General features: G+C 41.7%; 2 protein-coding genes across 3 annotated transcripts in view; both read right to left on the reverse strand.

Moving 5' to 3' along the window:
* The window catches only part of LOC119862506 (cell migration inducing hyaluronidase 1), a 148,825-nt gene that overhangs the window by 76,593 nt on the left and 50,843 nt on the right, over positions 1-21,389 (reverse strand). The window lies entirely within an intron of this gene.
* Positions 5,583-21,389, reverse strand: part of LOC119862504 (cell surface hyaluronidase-like) — a 74,076-nt gene continuing 58,269 nt past the window's right edge. The window contains exons 19-24 of the mRNA XM_043493287.1: positions 20,792-20,974; positions 16,833-17,052; positions 14,460-14,561; positions 11,414-11,574; positions 9,290-9,399; positions 5,583-5,955 (exon numbers count right to left, since the gene is read on the reverse strand). Coding sequence (XP_043349222.1) covers positions 5,801-5,955; positions 9,290-9,399; positions 11,414-11,574; positions 14,460-14,561; positions 16,833-17,052; positions 20,792-20,974 — 931 coding nt within the window. The 3' untranslated portion in view covers positions 5,583-5,800. The remainder of the gene's footprint in view (positions 5,956-9,289; positions 9,400-11,413; positions 11,575-14,459; positions 14,562-16,832; positions 17,053-20,791; positions 20,975-21,389) is intronic.

Raw genomic sequence — 21,389 nt, forward strand, 5'->3', positions numbered from 1 at the left:
GATAGCTACACTAGAACCTCTTTGCAAGATCGATGGTCCATGGTGCAGATCTGCACAGAACAGTACACATACTTAACGAGAGATAAAAGAGATGATGATTTGGTGTTTGTTTTACTGGAATTGCCAAGCAGAACGGTATCAGAGAGACAACATCACCAGATTGAGTGTCCCACTGCATGCTGTGCTTGGTGAAAACTTGAGCTTTCATTATACTTAGGAAAGATTAGTCTGAGCCCATATTTAGATTTCAGTGCGTTGGTGGCCAGTTCAAAAGTGCATTAAATGGGAGGTTTAATTAGTGCCTGTGCGGTCCTTTTACTGCCATCACACTTGTGATGAGTTCACATTCCCTATGCTGAGAGAATATTGTTCTGTGCCTGTAACAGGCCATTTCACATCTTAACTCAAGCTGGGAAAACTGATTTGACAAGTACATTTAGCTTTCTTCACCTTGGATGCATCCACCTTTCTTTACATGGACGTTCCTGAGCTAGGGTGATCCATTGCACACCAGGCTGCTAGTACATTTCTGTAGTTATTTAAAAGCCTTGATCCAGCTCTGTTACCATGCAAACAGATATCTAGGGATTTCCCATTCAAATGTTTGCACAACCTTAACCCCAGTGACATAAATGCATCGTTAAATCTTAAATGGTACTGTACATGCGTTTGATGTTGTTTCTGCCATCTGCACATTAGCCAGATTTTTGTGGTGAGGCAAGGGAAAAGGGAACCAAGAAAGATGATGCTCTGGACGTAGAATAGTTGAAGTAATCATTCTTTACAATTGTCTTAATACTGGAGCCTGAAACAGAATCTGACTGCTCTCTCTGAACCTGGATTCCCTATCAATTTATCTAACATTTTCCTCTACTGGGAAGGGGATTTAGTTAAGTTCCTCTCTATGCAATACTTGCTGCAAGTTTTCATTCTTATTCCTCCAGGCAGACCCTGGGGAGGTGCCGAGTGCTTTTATCTCCGACCAATTTCAGTGGAAGTTGAAAGAGCTCAGCACTTTGTAGAATCAGACCTGCAGGCCTCTAAAGTTTTGGGTAGCATTTTTCAAAACACCTAGGATATTTAGAATCCTAAGTGATTTAGGCACAAAGGAGGCTACATCTCACAAAGTCAACGAGACTTCGGTGATTTAAAATTTGTTATCCTTTGCCAATAAAGGAGAAGGAAAAGCCTTTGTGGATTACTCAGGAAGATGGCCAGTTGTCTCAGACAGGAAATGGGTGGCATCCTGTAATGCACGTATTGGCTGCATTTGGAGGTGGGTGCATTTACTAAGATACAGCCTAGCATTTTTTGCAAACACTGCTAAGTGCCCTGGACCAAATGGGGCCAAGATTTGAAGAGGTCTAAGCCAGCATCTCCATTTGCACCTGCAGACTCATCTACGCAGTTTTTAGTGAATGCATCACTGACATTCAGAAGCAGCTTTTGAAACATTGGTCTCTAGTATCCTGAGTGTCCAGGTGGAAATAGTGTCCTTTGTTGAATGTTCATTGCTTTGGGGGTGGGGGGGGTCTCTCTTACCCTGACTGGAAGGAAAGCGTTTCCAGCAGCCCAACGGGATAGTCACACAACACTACCCAGGGTTCTGCACTGGGACACAAATATTTTTCTTTTTTGCTTTTGTGACACTTTACTGTGTGTGTCTGCCTCACCTTAGCTTCTCGCCCATTTCCCCTGGACACTTGCCACTTGGCTTAATTTTGGGAGGAAAGGTATTCTTCAGAAGGCTGGGTACATGACTCTTTTCCCCAGCTTCTCCTTCACCAGTTGTTAGCCTTAGACTGGGTTTAGGACTCTGTGTTATACTACTAGGATTCAGGATCTGGACCCATCTGATATGATCAAATACATCTCCAGGATAATAAGGAGCACAAACCACCAGTGATTTGCTTCAGTGTTGCGGCTCAAACTCACAGCCAAATAGCTCTTGCTCTTATGGCCTCAGAAAACAGAATTATGTTATAACTGGAGGTTCAAAAGGACCTAACAGTGCTGCTTGAAGGGTTCAGTCCCCATCTTATCTCGGTTTTTATAGAACATGCATCCCCTCATATAGAGCTTGATCATGCTTCCTTTTTCTCCAGTGGCCCATAAAGTTCATCACATCACTTTGTACATTATCTTTTGAACCTCATCGAGGTCTTCCTCAGTCTGGCTAATGATCCAGAAAACAAAACAAAAACAAAACAAAACACTGTTACCTGTTTTGGCAATGAATCCACATTCCACTCCTCTCCTCAGGCAGTTTCTCTCTGACCACCTCAGGTCTCCTACCTCATAGGCTCAAGGGATCAAGTCACTCAGAGTGCTCTGAATCACATCAGCTCTGTAGCACAATGGCTTGGTCCCATGTCAGTGGCATGGTGTTACTGGACAGCGAGCGGGCAAGCCGTTCATCAGAGAGCAAGAATCTAGCCAACAAAAACACTCACCTCAACATGTAAAAATCTTTTTGGTTGTTTCAGCTGTGAGGTCTTCAAAGCACAGAAGAGATATTAATAATGCAGCCCTCACCTCCCTGGCCAAAATAACTTGTGCACATGTATCCAAAATTCAAAAGGAGAAACAAAGCTGTAATGCAGAATATGGGTCTACCCACTGAAATAAGGCTTAGCGTTAATATGCAAGACTCCCATTACTTAATATACTGAGGAAAGAAGTGGAGTTAATTCTACAGAAGGACTAGTAAAAAATTAGCAATTTATCCAAAATAAATTCTAAGGCTATCTATTGACATGGATTTACACACACGTTTATAGACATTACATTCACATATATGTATAAAATTTTTATACATGTAGTATAAAATGATGTCAACATCTATGCATTAACATTTCTGATAGGACTGACTCCATGTGAGTCAGAATTTCACTCACCTCCTTCAGTCTCAGTCAAGGGAGATGCTAAAGCAAGACGGAGTCATGACCACCACATAAGGGAAGAGTTTGAAGTCCCCTGGTCTGGCCTTTCATTCTGAACTATCTTCCCTTCCATTCAGTCTGTTAGACCTCCCTCATTGAAGCTGAAATTGTCACGCAGCTAGACAGACAATTAACTGTTTCAATGGGGCTAAGAAACATGCTGTACTTTGCTAAGTCTTTCTATCCAACCTAGGCATCATCTGGGCCAACAGGATAGGAGCTCATATACCATGGTGATGAAGATAATATAAACAGATAAAACAACCTATATTTTAACTGTGTGTCACTAATAAGACAAAAATTACTGTTTGCAGTGTTCATTGACAAACACCTGCTGATACAGCAAGTCCCATTTTCCCCACTGAATTATGAGAAAGCTCTTGCTGCTCTCACTCAGTGCACTCATTCTGCTCCACAATAGATCATCAAGTGCTTCATTCATACCACTGAACTGCATCATATGCATTTAAAAAAAACCCATCCATGCTAAATGCATCTTCACATCTCTAGAAAACACCTAAATTGTGTTCATCAACTGCAGTGACAGAGCTTCATTTGAAAAAGATAGAATGGGAATGAGAAGCGATTCTGCTGCATGCACCTAAGATGCATTTAAGTTCTTATTACAGTATTTAGGCCACTGGATGTCAGTTCTCTGATCTGAGCTGAGGATCACATGATCTTTAATTCACAATAAGGAATTATTACTTGAACAATCAGTTTTACCTTAATTTAAATTTTTCCATTATATATAAATAAATAAAAGAGAGAGAGAGAGAGAGAGAGAGTGTGCGCATGCGTGCGAGCACACTCTCCTGGGAATTTAGTGTTGATTGACAGCTGAGGAGACCAGCACTCTCTTTCTATCCATACAGCAAAGATAACAGTGTTGCAAGCTTCCCCATCACTGACCTGCCAATGATCTGGAACTAGAAGGATAACCCCCAGGGATGAGAAAATATTCTGGATGATGACACAATCCATTAGTTCTTGGCCTCAGCCAAAACTGCTAACAAAGTTGTTAATTAGTGCTAGTTGTATTGCTGATTGTTCATAGAACAATCTCCTAGAACTCCACTGCCTCCTAGAAAATGCAATGAGGAACAAATCATTTTATAAAACAAAGAAAAAGAAATCAAATAAAAGTTAGATTTATTGTTTGGGATGCAAAGGTTATCAAAAGAGTCCCCTGGCACCTAACTCTCCATGCGCTCTGCGGTATGTAGACATAGGAAACACTAACTTCAGTTTAAAATGATAAAAGCCCTTGTCCAGCTTTTGACATTTAGCACAGTGTAAAAAGCTCAGATAAGTCCATTCCCTCAACCCCTCAGTAATAACAGGAACAAAATCTTCATGTCATTTGTTTACACTGCAAGTTTACTCTAGTCAGTAGCTGACCCAGGAGTCTTTAGGTGAAGTCCTGGGCCCCCTGAAGTTAATGGGCGTTTTGCCATTGACTTCAAATGGGAGCAGGATTTTACCTTTTCCCTTTCTCCCAAATAATATCCTTTTCTTGTTGCATCCACACACCTGCTGTTCAAATCAGGCCCATCACCAAGATCAGTGAAGCACCTAGAATGTGTCCTTAATTAATAGAGGTCTAATACTCTGAAGGATTTTGGAGAACATTTTACATACCATCCCATCATTATTAGCAGTCAACCAAATATAAATACGTTTCACATTTTAGTCCAATGTTTTTTAAAATTCTCAGCATTTTGGATTGCTGCACCTGTCAAAACCAGATATTTACCTCCATGGTTTCAAAATGACCTCTCCTTTATTGTTGTTATCGATAGCACAATGTTAACCAAAATTTCAGTGCAGCCACTACAGGATAAGTCAATACCTGGTTGTCAATACCAGTTGTTCCCCACTTTCCATTTAATGCTATTATGTCTTAATTACTGCAAGACGCAGCAATTTAAAGAAAAACCACAGAGAAAGAGCCTGTATGTGCCAGCAGTGGCCCAGATACTCTGCCTTACTCAACCAAAGTGCTATTGACATCAGCAGAAGTCCATGTGAGCATCACCTGAGGAAGTTACCCTACCATACCAGGACAGCTTATCTCGATTCATATACTTGGGAGTCTTTAATCAAATCTTCTTGCCAGTAGAGTAGACATGATTTTACCAGTCATTAGCTACAGATAGAAACAATTGCACAACAGTTGTATATAATAAGCCTGATGAGAAAGAAGATATTACTACAAGATTATTGGGAGCTTATCTGTTGATGTGCATTGATTTTATTAACTTCAGTTCATCTAAGGAGCTGTGGGAGATGTATTTTCTTGTTTGTTTTGTGTTGTGTTTTTAAAGCAGACCTAAATTTGAATGGAAGTCATTGGATTCTTGTGCACAAATTAAAGGCAGAATGAAGGGTAGGGGTTGCCTACCTCTGATGGGGTTCACTTCCTTCCCTGGATACTGTGAACTTTTCTTTGCCAAATTTCATTCCTGGCTTATATGCTTCTGAGGAGAAAATTTTCACCTTTGGAATGCACCAGATTGTACCAAATGGCAGGTATGTTCTGGTTTCCTTGGGAAAAAGTAGCCTTTAACCATCTTCCAACCCAGCAAAACCATTCAATGCACACATTGCTTGAAAAAACAAAGCTTTATCCACACTTTGTAAGATCAGAATATATTTATTAGTTGTATTTTTTTACAAGTGAAAAAACATCAGCCTGATACAAACCCATAAAAAACAACACCATCCAAAATTACACTGCGAGTTGTAGGATTTTCCTGGTTGATGTTAAGCCAACAACAACGTAGCAAGATTAAATTGTCTGATTTCCCTAGCCTCTCTGGAGTTGTTTTGTAAGTTGTTCAGATACAGAAAGAATCCTAAAATTCTGCAGAGTTAGCTGAACATTTGTATTCTCTCAACATCAAGGGAACATAATGCTGTAGAAAAGCAGCTTTCTGATTAGCAGCTTGGTTAAGGATTTTAATCCAGGAGGGTCTGGCCTGTCCTTTATATCCAAGCATAGCAAAACTCCCTGAAAAGGAGAGAGAAAAAGAGTGACCATCTGTATCACTGGGTTAAGGGAATAACCATTTATTGTCATGACACAAACTCGCTGCACAGATCAAGGAAACATTTTGGCCATTCCTTTGCTTGGATTACAGTAACATACCATTTTATAAAACATAAGGAAGGATGAAGGAGGGCAACAATGCCTGAGATAAACCACACTGAAGCAGGATTTTGATTGCACTGTCCTCAGGAATTTGAATGAACTGTGACAGAGGTCCCAGGTTTGAGGTAGTGGGACTGTTCTGTTGATCCGTTTTTAAATGCTGTTATTTTTTCATATCTGACTGGATGAAAACGGCTAGGGAATTTTGAATCCTTGTTTTATTAGGTTAGATCAGTTTTCTCGGCTATGCCTAAGCTGTTGTTCCCAGTGTTGACTCCACATAGGACTGTGCTGAACACCAAATAGATTACATTTGTATTATACCTTCTGTTGTAAAGGATCCCAAGGCTATTTGCAAACTATGGGCTCAATCCTACTCATGCAACAGGACTATTAATGTAAACACTTTTCATGCGAGGAAGAGATGCAGTTCCAGGCAACAAGGCCCCAATCCGGTTCCCACCAAGGTGAATGGCAGTTTTGACAGTGGCTTCATTGCCATCAGGATCAAACCACATACATTTAGAGGAAATGTTTCAACCCTCATTACCATATAACCACCTCTGGAGTGGATTGTACACTGTTAAAATAGGTACCGGACAACGTCAGAGTTGTGGAGTCAAATTCTGCATACAACTGAAGCATCAGGGGGAATTTTAATAGAATTACCCAGATTCAACTTTGTCATGGACATCCGGGCTAACACCGTGGTGCTTCTGAAAAGCCAGTTCTTTGGTTTCTTATTTCATCCAAAAGAGAGCAGCAGCACACTGTCGCCTAGCATCATGCTAAAGTATTAGTTCATTACGGACTCAAAGAATGCTACCTACCAAACTACCAGCACCTTTTGCTTCCTGCAGCAACATGGATTTCCATTAAGATAGGGATATTCTGTGTGAGGCATTTCCACTTCTTTCTACACCACCAAAGTAGTGATGCCAAGAGCCATTGTGGAGGACAGAATCATGCATGTAAAGTACTCTGAATGGAGCTGATCAGGAAGGGTTTTTAGATCCCAAGAAGATTACAAAAAGTTTTAAATTTTCTTCAAAAATGTCTGTTTTCATCAAAACACTGAAAACATTTTGGTTTCTGCCAAAAAGACTGAAATTTTTAGTGTTTCAATGGCTAAAAAATGAAAATTATTTTCTGCAAAGTTAAAAAACAAAGAACACAGTTGTTCAGTAACTAAAATGAGCACAAAGGCAAACCTGCCCTCCTTGCTCTGAAGTGTATGCTCTCCACTCATTTTCAGGAGTAATATGAGTGAGTTAACATGGCCACCTAAAGCAGGCAGAATAAGTTTAAATATTTTTTTTCTGGGTAAGTTACTTCACTGCTGTAAACAGATGCCAAAAGAAAGAAGCATGACTAAAAATACAGCCAACTCCACTTCTGACCTCTGCTTAAGAGGTATCAAACTGAATCACAGATGGCTGGCTGGCTGGCTGGCTGATTTTCTTATCAACTAAAGGAATTACTCCACAAAAGTGGTACTTGGCCAACCTTCTATTTTCCAGTAGGATTACTGTATGGAAATACGGCACAGCCAGTACAGTGCGCACATGGCTGCTACATTCACACTAAACCTTTGACAAGAATTTCAACTAAAAGCAACAAGAGACAGGAAATTCAAGATTAAGTCTGTTGGTCTGGGGCACTACAGCATAATCAGGTACCTCTGATATTCTTGGAGCTCTGCAGTTCCTCAGCACTCGGTAGTACTCGGTTTCAAATTCTGTGCTCAGGTGAGTATGTGCAACTCCCTTTGAAGGGGAATTGTGTGCACCTGGGAGCAGAATTTGATCAGGAGGACGGAAATGCAGACGTAAATCTGGATGTCGCTTCATTTGATTATTCTGCTCCCACGGAAGTCAATGGGAGTTTTATCTGCAGCAGCAGCAGGGTCCGGTGTTAGCGCACTTTAAGAAGGTCTGACCTTGCTACGTTTTCTCAGTCTGAAGAGAGCCGGTGTTTCGCCTGCCTAAGGACCAATTAATGGTATTAGGATTGGGCCACAGTTTTGTATCACTATATTCCCTCCCTTTCTTGTTTAAAAATCAATAAAGATATTTGTAAAGGAGTAAAAAGGAAACTCTAGATGGGACTGATTAAATCACTGATGCCAATGGAAAGAAATCCATTGACTGCAGTGGGCTTTGGATGAGGTCCCATCCCGGGAGGGCAACAAACTCTGGACAACCAACCAAAAGGCACTTCACCTTCCTTGCAGAAGAAGTCAATCCACTGATTGGAAACTGAAGTGGTAATGAGGGTGGAATAGGTACCCCAGCAAAGATAGGGCTAGCAACCTCCATTACAGGGAATGATGGACAAACCCCTACTCCAGATTGCAATCTAGTTCATCCAAAATTATCTCAAGTTTTTTGATCTGGAAATAAGCCTGGAAAAAAACTTTTGAGATCTGGGTTTCTTCATCTCCCAGTTGGGTTGTGACTACAGTGAGAAAAGCCCTTCTTATGGTATTTTGGAATGTCTGCTTCTAGTCTTGGAAAGTGCAGAGGTGCAAGAACACACTAAAAAGAACAGGGAGACCAATGGTCTCATTTCAGTTTTGAGAAAAAGATTCAGCTTCTTATTTTTATCTGAACTGAAGGAGCACTTCATTATAGATTAGTTGATCACTGTAAAATTTCTTGCTACTGCAAATGATCTTGCAGGAAAAAAATCAAGGTAAAAGTATAAGTAGGGTCATCCAAAACTGGTGATTTTTTTCCCCATCGTGATCCACATTTTGCTCTCATCTGAATTTCATTTCAGGGTATTTTTCTTTTTCATTAAACTTAACTTCCTGGCTGTTTTTTCCTCTGGAAAACGTTTGAATTTTAAAGTTGGAGTCTATCCTTTGTTCAGAAACTGATTCATTTCCACTGGAAAAACAGGGCTTTTTTGTTTTGTTTTTTTGGAGTGAAAAGTGGACAAAATGTGGCTATTTATTGGTGAGATGGGTTCAGTTTTAGATTTGTAACAAGGGTAAAAATTCCTCAAATTTCTGCCTAGCTCTGAGGCTCAAGCTTTTCAACAATTTTCCCTAGATCATATTGGTATCTTTTATAGCACAGTATATATTTATAAACTCAGAAGGTGGTGCTTGCACATTTTTGCTAGACAAATGCACTTGCAGTTTTAGTCAAAGAAGGCATGGGAGTGTAATTCACATAAATATAGTCACCTTTTTTGTGGAAGACAATAGGCTTTGCAGAACCTAACCTTGTAAAAACAGACATTTCAGAGCTTCCCATCATTTCTGAACCGTCTTTAGAGCACACCAGAACAACTGAGCTGAAAAGAAGGACAATTATTATAGCACAATAGCATAAGACTATTCTTGCTAAGTGTCTGTTGGATCTTTATGCCCCAATTCAGGAAAGCATTGAAGCATATACTTAAGTCCCATTGACTTCAATCTCACAGAACAATGCTTAAAAGTTAAGCATGTGCTTCAATGCTTTCCTGAATCAAGGCTTTACCTTGTCAATGTCATCTTCATTTCATTCTGAGCCAAAACAAAGCAAAAATGGTTGAAAAAGCATATCCTACATAGGGTGTTGATATTTACCCCCAGGAAAAAATTCACTTGAAATAAAATATAGTCCCAAACTCACACACATTCATACCATCTGCATACTGCATCTGATTCTCAGTCAAGCCAGAGGTTGGCTTCTAACCTCACAGATGCAATTTTGAGCCCACAATGAATTGCACCTGCAATGAATTATAAGAACAGTTGGTAGCATTCAAGTGACTGACTAACTGTTTGTGCCTGTGAAATATGAACCCAGACCATGTATGTATTTATGTGGGTATGTGTGAGTAGATTATTTCATATATTTACATATAGATATGATGGGGTGTCCACCCCCACACAAGTTCAGGAGTGGTTATCGTGGCTACCTGGGCCAATTAACTCCTCAGGTTGCACCTGGAGGAGGAGCCAGGGAGCAAGGATTAATTAGATGAGGCTCAGCTGGATGGGAAAAAGAGGGCATTTATAAAGCCTAATAACTGACAGCAGTTGCTCCCTGGGAGAAGAGAGATGTGAGGGGCTGACAAACCCAGAAAAGGAGGGAAAGCCAGAAGAGGCTTAGGGAGAGGTAGTAAGGTCCAGGAGGGACCAGATCCTGGCTGCTGAGTAGAGGGTACCGAGTTGGAACCTACAGTTGTATCCTGAGGGTGGATCAGGGTTCTCCTACCAGCCACTGGGGAAGTGGCTCAGAGCAGGCAGTGGAGAACAGACTGCCTGGGACAGTTTGCATGGGAAGACTTTGATATCCCAGAAGGGAGGACCATAGTGACCTGGCCAGAGGGCCAAGTCATGGAGAGGAAGCTGGAGTGAGTGGGGCTGCAGGGTGAGAGAGAATGATGGGTACAGAGACCTTTAGAGGAGGGCACAGCACCTGGAAAGAGCTAATCCCCCAAGGGACCAGGAGGTGGCACCCCTATCAGTGAGTGGCTCCTGTGACAATACACATGGGATAGCTCAGCAGTGTTTGTATCCATGGTCATGAACTGTTCAGAAATGCCTTGGAGTGAAAGTCTGTTTTCTGGTTATTTGACCTGCTTTTACCAGTAGCCAAGAATTTTTCTATAAATCTCTGCTGTTCCACGTTTATGTGGTGACACAGAAAACCACAAGGAATGGGGAACAGACACAGAGATGGTCCAGCTCCTTGCTGAAGCACATCTAAGGTAACAGAGCCGGCAGGTCAATTAACTGGCTTGCCCAGTCCTGCGGGAGAGTCTGGCACACCTCTGATTCTTCTCCATCAAAAAAAGCAAACAGCCACCAGCAAGAATAAACAAACTCTCTCTCTTTTCAGCAATGGAAAAAATGGGTCATCCCCTGCCAGGAAATTGCTGCCGTTTCAGTTGGACAACAGAGAAAATGAATAAAACTGCAAATGTCATTGCAAAAGGCCTTATGTATCTCAGGGTGGAAAACAAACTGTTACCTTAAATGGAAGTGCCAGTTTTCCAGAAAGCATGTCTCTGTCTGCAGTCTGTGTAACCCTCTGAGAGAACATAGTGGTGGTTTTTTTTATTTTCTGGAGAAAATATGATTTTTTGGAAAAGCCTCAATCAGTCAGATTTCACCAGGCACAAGATCAGCTATGAAAAGTAGTAATGCATCCGATGAAGTGAGCTGTAGCTCACGAAAGCTTATGCTCTAATAAATTTGTTAGTCTCTAAGGTGCCACAAGTACTCCTTTTCTTTTTATGAAAAGTAGGTCATTTTCCTCTTAGTCTATCACCCACATGTTGCTACATGAACTTAAACTTTTAACACCCTGCTTACCTCTCTTCTATAGATGTTTGAACATAATCAGTTATTGCACTGGCAGCACTTATAGCACTAACTGTGTCAAAGTGCCGTCTACTCACGACTGCTCCCGAACATGCATCTAGCACCAAGAAGAACATCCCCCGGCTATTGAACAGGAAAATTTCATCATTTATCTGCAACCAAAATACAGGTTAGGATTAGCTGAAACAGTCTGTGGACTAATAGGACCAGAGTTTAAAGCGGCCTGTCTCCTGTGTTTTGTAATTCCCTTCTCACAGACAGGTGAGATCAAGCATTTATATTCTATACAACAACATTTATAATTAATATGTAAGAGGTACCAACTCCTGAAGAGGTTTTTATCACTGGAGATAATGAATAATGGTTTAACTTAAGTCTGGTGAGTTGTATGCTATATGAAAATAGAGGAAGTCAGGGTCTGTGCCTCAAAGAGCCTTGTTTCTAAATTAAAACAGTAGAGTCGTGAAACAATCCACTGGTGGTCATGTTTTCAGCCTACTTTTAATCAAGCCTCTGTTCACACAGGTGCATTTAAGATCAGTTAGATGTCTTAGTACCTGGCTTAAAAAAATGGTTCTCTCTCTGGACAAATGCAATTTTTTTCAGCGGAAATTTGATTACTAAGAAATTTATCAAACTGAAATATTTTGATTGGGAAATCCTGCCACCAGGCCTCATGGGAGTTGTAGTTCAGGTACCTCATGCTCCCGTTCTCGTCAACGGAAATTCAGAACCAAGACTACTGCATATCATGGCCTGGTATTGAAGCTCATGTAGTTCTCCATCAGGGAGCTGTATAAACTATAGGTCAGGCTCAGATTTCGTCATGGGTATTTTTAGTAAAAGTCACAGACACGTCACAGGCAATAAACAACAATCCATGAAGGCCTGTGACCTGTCTGACTTTCACTAAGAATACGCTGGGGGAACACTGCCAGGGCTTGCAACTGCCCCAGGGCTGACACCTCCCCCAGAAGGTCACAGAATCTGTGACCTCAGTGACAGAATTGTAACCTTAACTATGGGTGACCTTCGGTACTAATACTTTATAGAATGAGATACCTAGGCACACTGATGAAATGGAAGCATTAACTCTAAATTTCTTTGCTCCTTCAATGTTATTCTTAAAGTCAGGTTTAAAAACAATACAGCAAGTGCCTGATAGATTTTATTAGGATTTCTGCATAAGAGGCATAACATGGCATGAGGTGAATCTAGTGCTCAGATGGTTCAAAACCTTCTGGATGCTTATCACCATTATAGAGTTGCCAATTTTGGTTGGACGTATTCCTGAAGATTTAACAACATGACAATCTTTAATTAAAGATTAATCTTTGGCCTGGAGTCTCCAGGAATTAATCCTGCAGGGTTGGCAACCCTAATCACCAATGAGTTCAAATTTCATGCTTCTGATGCGTGCTCTCCAGGGAATACAAGCCCAAGGTGGATGCGCCTGGATATACATTGGCCAAAACCCAGCACAAAGACTGCTAGGGCTGCTTTTCCCTGCAACAGGATATTCAAAGTTAAGAGCACAGAGAGATTTCAGGGGTGGAAAGAGGAGGGAGTTCCAATAGGAAAAAAGAACTGGGAAAGGGCCACTGCAGGGTCACAGAATAAAAGGAAAGGCAAGGAAAACTCAGGGTCAAGGGTAGAGATTAATTGTGGGTCATGGAGTGGTGGAGAGAAGCTGTTTAGGATGCTAATATGAACTGAGACTTTTCTGACACAAATCACAGATGAATGTGTCAGCTTCCTAGACCTGGGAGAGTTCATTTTGCCAAATTTGGAAACAGCAGGTTATAAATTAAGAACCACACTTGAGGGTTGAGTTTCATTTGGTAAAACAAGAGTTCTAGGCTGTTGCATAGCTTGTTCTTTTGGGCGTTTTTCCCCCAATTCTCTAGGCCTTTAGAGAAGCAGGGCAAACAGGAATCCCTACTGTTCGCAGAGCATTGCCTTCCATATACAGGTTTTCACAATTAAATTTCCTTTGAAAAATAATGGTTTGCATTAAAGCTCTGAAAAACTCTAAAGTTTTACGAAATGCCATTGGCGTCGCCCATCATCTCTAAGTAGGCCTGTGTGGGAACAAACGGCATAGAGTACCTCATGCATGCATGCATGCATTTTACAGTTCAGTAGAGCTGGTGATGCAGCCTCAGTTAACTCATCCTGCATTTTTTCAAGCAGGGGGACAGAGGAACCAATGCAGCGGACAATAAATCCCAGCTACTTTGAATCCATAAGAATGCCACACTAGCCTGAGCCAGCATTCATTAGCAGTAACTGCATCTCAAATGCACAGGTACACTCTGACAGTACATATGCAAGCATACTATCTCATGAGGAAAAAACTTGAAAGATGTGCAGCTATGACCCCATAGCTGTAAATCCCCAGAGTACTAAATAGAGTTGGGCATAATAGTTATACAATAATAATTTTGGATCATAATGGAAAATTAAATTTTGAAAAATTTCTAGTAAAATTCGGTTTGGGTCAATTTTCAGTTTCAATCATTTTAAAATGTTTAAAAATAAATTCAAAGTTAATTTTTAAATTTCAAGCTAAATCAAATGGTTTCAGTTAGGAAATGCCCAAAACATTTCCAATTAAACAATTCAGCAAAAACATGATTTTGTTAAGTAAATCTGCATTTAAAAACAAAACAAAAACACTGAATGTGTGAAATTTTACCCAGATCTAAATGGTAATCTGGTTTATATCAGCTACAAAAGAGTGATCTGGGCTTTTGTTTTTATTTTCTGAAAAACAGAATGATGGATTTTAATCCAATAAAAGGCTTCTTTATTAAGGCCCCAATACTGGTCCTATTACAGTCAAAACTCCCACCCACTTTATTTAGAGCCAAATGCTAGTCCCCATAATTATAAATAAGAGAAACAATGCATATGAATCTTCTAGTCTAGCTTCCCATTTCTATTGCTTTCACTGTCTTAAAGATTTTGCAGTAACTTTTACAGGAAAGGGAGTTCCCCTATTTAATCACTAATTCAAGTCTGGTAGAAAGCATACCTTAATGAAAGCTGACTTCAAGTGATTCTGTATGTCAGCTCTACTGACAGACTGGATCTGGATTCTTACATATTTGATTGAGGGTTTACTAGTGATAGCAACCTGTAATTATATGAAGGGAAGAAGCTTGGGGTGGGGAAAAAAAAGTCTCACAAACAATTGTTCATTAACAAAAAAAAATTGTATCAACTGCCCATTCCACCCCCATGTACCCCTGGAAAGCGATCCTGCAAATACTCCAAAGTGTGTATTTTTGCAGGTTATGAACCTTAATCACAAACAATGTAAAGCTCATTAAACATAATAACATAACAATGGCCATACTGGGTCAGACCAAAGGTCCATCCAGCTCAGTATCCTGTCTACCGACAGCGGCCAATGCCAGGTGTCCTAGAGGGAGTGAACCTAACAGGTAAAGATTAAGTGATCTCTCTCCTGCCATCCATCTCCACCCTCTGACAGACAGAGGCTAGGGACACCATTCCTTACCCATCCTGGCTAATAACTATTAATGGATTTAATCTCCATGAATTTATCCATTTAGCTGGATGGGAAGAGATTAGGATAAAAATGACAAGAATAGTTACTCAAAATCAATCTAAATTGAGAGCATATACCTCCAGATACAGGAGTTGTCAGTGCCTAGATACCATGGTTATACTTGCCTATAAACTCCAGTTCTTTCTTACCCTCTTATCCTCCTGTATGGAAGCTTGGTGCAGAACAAGAATGCATTTAGAAAACTGATCATTTGTTGCTGAAAGATATGCAAAGGGGAGTGGACTGATTCAATACCTCTGCTGTTTTATTTGTTTTTCATTCTGATTCATCTCTTATGTCTAGCACCATATATGTCTGACTTTTACTGACAAGAGGCCTGATTCCACCATTCTAATACCTATTCATAGTGCTATTCTGCAAGCAGCCCCACTGATTTCAATGGCATTCATTGCAGAGTAAGCATAAGAGCACATGCTTAATTTTACTTATACGAGTAAAACGTACTAGAACTGAATGGAAAATGGGACAATTTTCAAACATTTTGAATGCCAATTTTTGGGGGGGGGGGGGAGGGGACAACTCTAGTAAAAGGAAGGGCAAAAAACAACTCCATCACCGTTGTAAAAAATGTCATCCTTTGTTAATTTTCAGTGTTGATAATGTCGTTGCGTTTGAATTTTGCAAATTCTAGATCCATTTAAAAAGATAAGCACATGCATAAGTGTTTGCAGGATCATGGTATGAGAACTACTTAGTGTGAATCTAAACATGCCACAGAAAATAGAATTGAGTTACTGTACATTTTTTGGCTACACTATTAAATGTTTAAGTAAGGCATAGCCATCCAGATTGCATCTTATGTTTAGATCACATATTGAGCCTCTCTGAATGTTTCATTAGAAACAGTCAGTTCTACAGGTACCATTCATGAATGGAAGAGGTTTTTCCACGAATCAGATCACGTAACAATGATTAGCCAACATGGTGATTAGTGTCCTGGAATTACCACCTTCTGAAAGGGATATTTCCAAAAGGTCTGGAAAACCACAATGTCCTCTGATCTGCGTGAAGTGCCTCTGCATTAATTAATTCAGGGAAGTCCTATGGACTGTTATACAGGTGATCAGACTAGATTGTCACAATGGGCCCTTCTGGCTTCATAATCTATGAACTGGTCTCCTTGGCTCATTCTGAAATTAATTGTATTGTATTTTTGAATCAGGATATCGTATACTTCTTTTGGGCAATAGTCATTTGGGCCTGGTGCCCCTTTCTCTGGGGTGCTACCCCTGTGGCAGTACCCCCACCGCTCAGGTTCTGGGTCTCCCCACCCAGGGGAACCCCCACCCTCTAACCCCACCTTGCCTCAGTCTGGGCTACTGCCAGTCCCCATTTAGCCCCTTGTATCAGGGGCAGACTGTAGTGTATACACCATTCATCACAGGCAAGGGGGTTTTGGACCTGCTGCCTCCGCCTACCCATGGGCTGCCCCTCTGCAACCCTGTACCTATTCAGCCTGAGGCTTTCCAGGTCGGAGCTCCCAGCTCCTCTGGCCCTTCCCCAACCCTGCTCCAATCTGGGTGTCCTGCTCAGCACCTTGCAGCCAAGCTCTTCTCCCTCTATAGGCAGAGAGAGACTGACTGGGCTCCTGGCGCATAGCCTCTTATAGGGGCCAGCTGGGCCTGATGGAGCTAGCCACAGCTGCAGCTGCTCCCTTAATCAGCCTGGCTTTTCCCCCCAGCCCCAGCCCAGCCCCAGCCCTTCCCCAGGGCTGGCCTCATCCCTGTCAGGGCCGGAGCAGGTAACTACAGATGCTTATGTCCTACAGAGGAAGTTCTGATTGGCATTGCAAAGAAGTAGTCAGTTCTGTACCTGTGGGGCCCCACAGTGGCTGCAAGGCACAGTCAGTCGCTGAGACATTGAGTGCTGTGTAGCTGGTATCCAGTTATTCTCCAAAAAAGGGTTAAGGGCACAACTCCAGGAATCCTTTGAGGACATATGTGTGATGATTTTAATGCGTTCACAGCCTCGCTGAGAGCAATAACTGTGCCCTTTTCGAGCTTCATGAGCTTGGAGGATGACAAATAGGTACCTAACAAATGAGACCATACAAAATGAATGAAAGGATCAGAGCTACCCAGGGAGCCATCAGAGGAGTATCTGGCAAGAGACAGGATCTGTACTGCATGAAACTTCCCCCTTGTAATGTTTTTCTGAGGAAAGTTACTTCAGCAATACCTTCATCCTATTTAGTAACCCATAACACAGCACACACTATGGACAAACGAGCAAGTCAGGTTTTGCCTGGTCCCAGGGTGCTGGAACAGTTTGTTTAGTGGGGGCGCCGAGAGCCATTGAACCAAACTGTAAATCCTGCATATAATGGAACCCACTTCAAGCCAGGGGAGTGCAGTAGCACCATAAGCACCCCTAGTTTCAGCACCTATGCCTGGTTCTGCATGAAGGTGCAAACAGTTCCTTGTCATGGGGACTTGGTGTGGAGGCCTGGAACAATTGCTGTCCTTATACTTGTGTAGAATTTGTACTCCAAGTGCATTACCACTAGACTGCCTAGAAGGAGCCAGCCACCACCCTTCCAAAGGGCTACTGGAGCTGGGTTGCATCTGGCCAGAGAATGGAGTAGCAGCCATGCTCTTGCTATAGTCCTGGAGGTATTATGCCTGGCAGAGGACTCCAACAGCTCCCACTGAGGCTCTCTGCCTTTGCATTGCCTCATCCCAGACTGTCCCTTCCAGGCAAAATTCATCTCAAAGTGGGCAGAAACACCACTTGAAGCAGCCACTGTACCAATTCTCTGACCCTTAGGCTCATTTTTCCTAGAGGTGCTAAGTATGTTTTCCACTTTGTCTATTCTGGGCTGGATTAAAATGACAAACAGCTCAGCTACAGTATCAGGAAAATACCTGAGCTTTATTGAAAAGGGTTCATTTTAATACTCCTTCTAGGCAAATGAAAATAAATAAGTACACTTGGTTCATCTCCAGAGATCTAGCACATGTGGCTGAAAAGAGAAGGGGGAGCATCCCACAGGTTGTGAAATAAAAGCTAATAAAACCTCCAAAAACTCAATGTCTATTTTCAGTCAGTCAATCTAAAAAAAGCAAAGCTTAGCTAAATAAAAAACAAACAGCCCTATAGTTCCAGAACCAAGTCAGGTCAGGCCCATCAATCTGCGTGTTCAAAGTCGAAAAGAACAGCAGGCAGCTCATGGCTGTCCCCTGTATACCCTCATGAGTAACTATTTTAGCATGCACTTCCCTGGTAAATAAACTGTTTGCACCATTTGGGTAACATTTTGTACAGCTTGAAAGGGAGAACAAATGAGCAAATAATTATTTCACAGTTCTTATCATGAGAACACATTTATAGCATTACTGAGTCCCACATGGCACAATATACACTCCAGGATTTGATTGGTCACATACATGTTTGAATGAATGACTATTTTCTGCTTTTATTTTAAAATCTGACATGTCTGACCTGACTTCATTGTTCGTTGCATTGGTAGATTAGGCACAATGGGCGATGCACATGGCACACATTGTACCTTTTTTGCAAATATTTTAGCAGAACTCTAAGCTGTGGTTTCTCTATTATTTTTCTTTAATGGAAGATATTTGGGTCTTATTAATATTACTATATTCATTATTTGTATGACAGTAGAACCCACAGGTCTCAAAAATCGCAGCCCTATTGTGCTGGTCATTATACCTGCACAGTAAGAGAGTTCTTGCCCTAAAGAGATTACAATCTAAATAGACAAGACAAAGGATCATTTTCCCCATTTAATAGAGGGGCAACTGCATCAGAGAATAAATGGACTTGTCCAAAGTCACACAGGAAGTCAGTGGCAGAGCTGGGCTTAGAACCTAGATCACCCGAGTCCCCCATCCAGTGTCTTAATCACAAGACATGTCTATCCCAAGGATATTAGTCTATCGGCTAGGAAGAGTTTCAGCAAAGTGGAGAAGGGTAAGGGAGGTTATAACATTTGGACTTGTGGAGATCCTGCATTTCCCTGTGGTTCTTAATGCTGTTTCTGTTCATTGTTTTGTTTTTAATTCACTTTTTTTTGTTTTTGTTTCCCACAAGCACTGCTCTGCAAAATTCAATACTGGGGGCCTAATTCTGTTCTCACACATCTGTGAAACGTCTCACATACCTGTGAAACCCCACTGCCAGCCATGGGAGCCACACGGTTATAAACAGATGGGAGGATTTGGGCTCAGGAACACATTTTGTCTGCCCCTAGAATTTCTTTTGAAAAAGATACCCGAGGGGCAACTCTGCCTCTTCTTTAAGGCTTGCCTCACACTGTCAAAATGTGAGAATTATCCAGGGCTTCCCCTTTTTAACCAGCTCAGGCACACAGACTGTGAAAGGTAGTTCTAAGTCTCTCAGACACACTGCACTGGAATCGCCACCCTATGATGGTCACCCACTCCAGACAGTCAGTCTGTTGAGGTGTGATGGTTTTTAATATGTATAATCAACACAGTGACCACCACTCTAGTGATCTGGACACCAGTGCGGGGGATATAGTCCCCAGCACTTTCAAAGAGTCTGAAGCTAGGGGAGAAAGAAGCAACTTTCTCAAGGGGAGGGGCGGGGGGGGGGGGAAATCACTGAGCAGTAGAATTTCAGCACAATTTTTGTTATGTTTTCCCTTTAATTTTGCTTTCATGAATGACAGTACAAGGTCTCACAGCCTGTCACAAAGATGCTCTTGATAACCCTGCATTTTATATACCTTTAATACAGACAATGGGCCAAACTGTGCTCTCTCTGACACAAGTGTAAATCTGGAGCAACTCTTGACTTCCAAGAGGTTATTCCAAATTTACACCAGAGCATAGCTTGAGCCCCAGTCTTAAATTTTCTTTTGGAAGGAGCACAGAAGGTTTGCAGAGTGAAGATGGAACAGGTATGGTGTCAGGCAGAGATATATATACACTACTAGTGTCTGGCATGTATCAATCTGAATAACCATTTAAAAATCACAATGATAATATTTATGTTTTGAGATCACTTGACTGTCAATTCCAGCAAAAGGCTAAAATATATTGCTTCTGCATATAGCACCACAATAAATACAACTTGCAGACCTGGGCATTGGAGTTCAGATAAAATAAGACTCCCACACACACCCTGAAACTTTGCCCAAAAGTCTAAGACTAACTAGTTTAGAAGTTAGCAAATGTTTGGTTATCTTCTCTCCTTAATTTATATTTTCTGCACCCAGAATTCCCTTTTCCAACTGGAAGTGGGAGTGCCAAAACAGCACAAGGCAGACTGTGCTGGCAGGATATAAGCTCAGAGAATGCAGATAAGCTTGTAAAACTTCTGGCTTGGGATTTGGTTCTTATTGGAATCAATGCCAAATTTTGAGAATCAAACGGCACAAACTTAGTGCTGCCAAGTTCCACCCAGAAGCTTGAGGAAGTTTTTTTGGAGGGTGATGGATGGTTGACAGGACTGATGCCATTTTTTCTTCACCCCTCCCCCCCCATTTTGGTTTCCTGCTCTTTTGCCTCTTCTGCTCTCTTCCCTGCCCCAAATTAACGATCCAACTTCTCCCTTCCTCACCCTAGTGATGTCCAGTTGCTCATCACCAATACATTCTTTACTCTCAGAAACATGTCTGAAAGACATTAGAGTGAGGAGCCAAGCACTGAACACAGAGGGAGCAGGCCGCAATGGGAGATAAGGGAAGGCAGATGAGGGAGATGGGGGATGCTCTTTCCTTAAGATGGCTGTCCTGGCAAGTCTTGAGGCCTGTGGTTAGGGGTCAGTTATACAGTCCCACTCACCCTAATGCACTGTCAAAGTAGAAGAGCCGCTCGCCCGTCCTGTTGAGCACGCTGGGCCAGGAAGGGGCTGCTAGGTAGTGTTTTACACTGTGCACTCTTCCTGTCTGCCGCTGGTAGATGTCTGCCACAATGGTGAAAACCGCCTCCTTGGGATAACATAATGCAATGTGCAGCCAGTCTCCTCTGTTGGAAAAATGGTGCGGGGGAGAGGGGAAAGAAATAAAATATATGCTTGTAAGCATTCAAGGATCTGAAAAGAAATGAGAAAAGGTCTTCTGCTACAAGCCCGATATTCAAGGGGTAGAAAGTGTCTTTGTTTTCAACACCCCCTCCCCTTTTGAAAAAGCCCAGCCAAACTAACTTGTGCACTTCACTTTGTTTGGAAGCAACTGCTTCTTGTCACTATGGGCCCAAGCTGAAGATCGCTATCTCCACAGGAAAGACTCCCATTGACTTCACTGGGCTTTGAACTGGGCTCCAGAACTGCTTAAAAAAAATATTTTTTTTTTTGCCTCTCATCCTTCAACATGGCCTGGAGACAGCAATTCTCCAAGGGTTTACTTGGAGAACAGAATTTCTTTTCATGATGTCCATTGTC

Source organism: Dermochelys coriacea, chromosome 10 (assembly GCF_009764565.3).
Source record: "Dermochelys coriacea isolate rDerCor1 chromosome 10, rDerCor1.pri.v4, whole genome shotgun sequence".
In the NCBI taxonomy this organism is placed as follows: Eukaryota; Metazoa; Chordata; order Testudines; family Dermochelyidae; genus Dermochelys; species Dermochelys coriacea.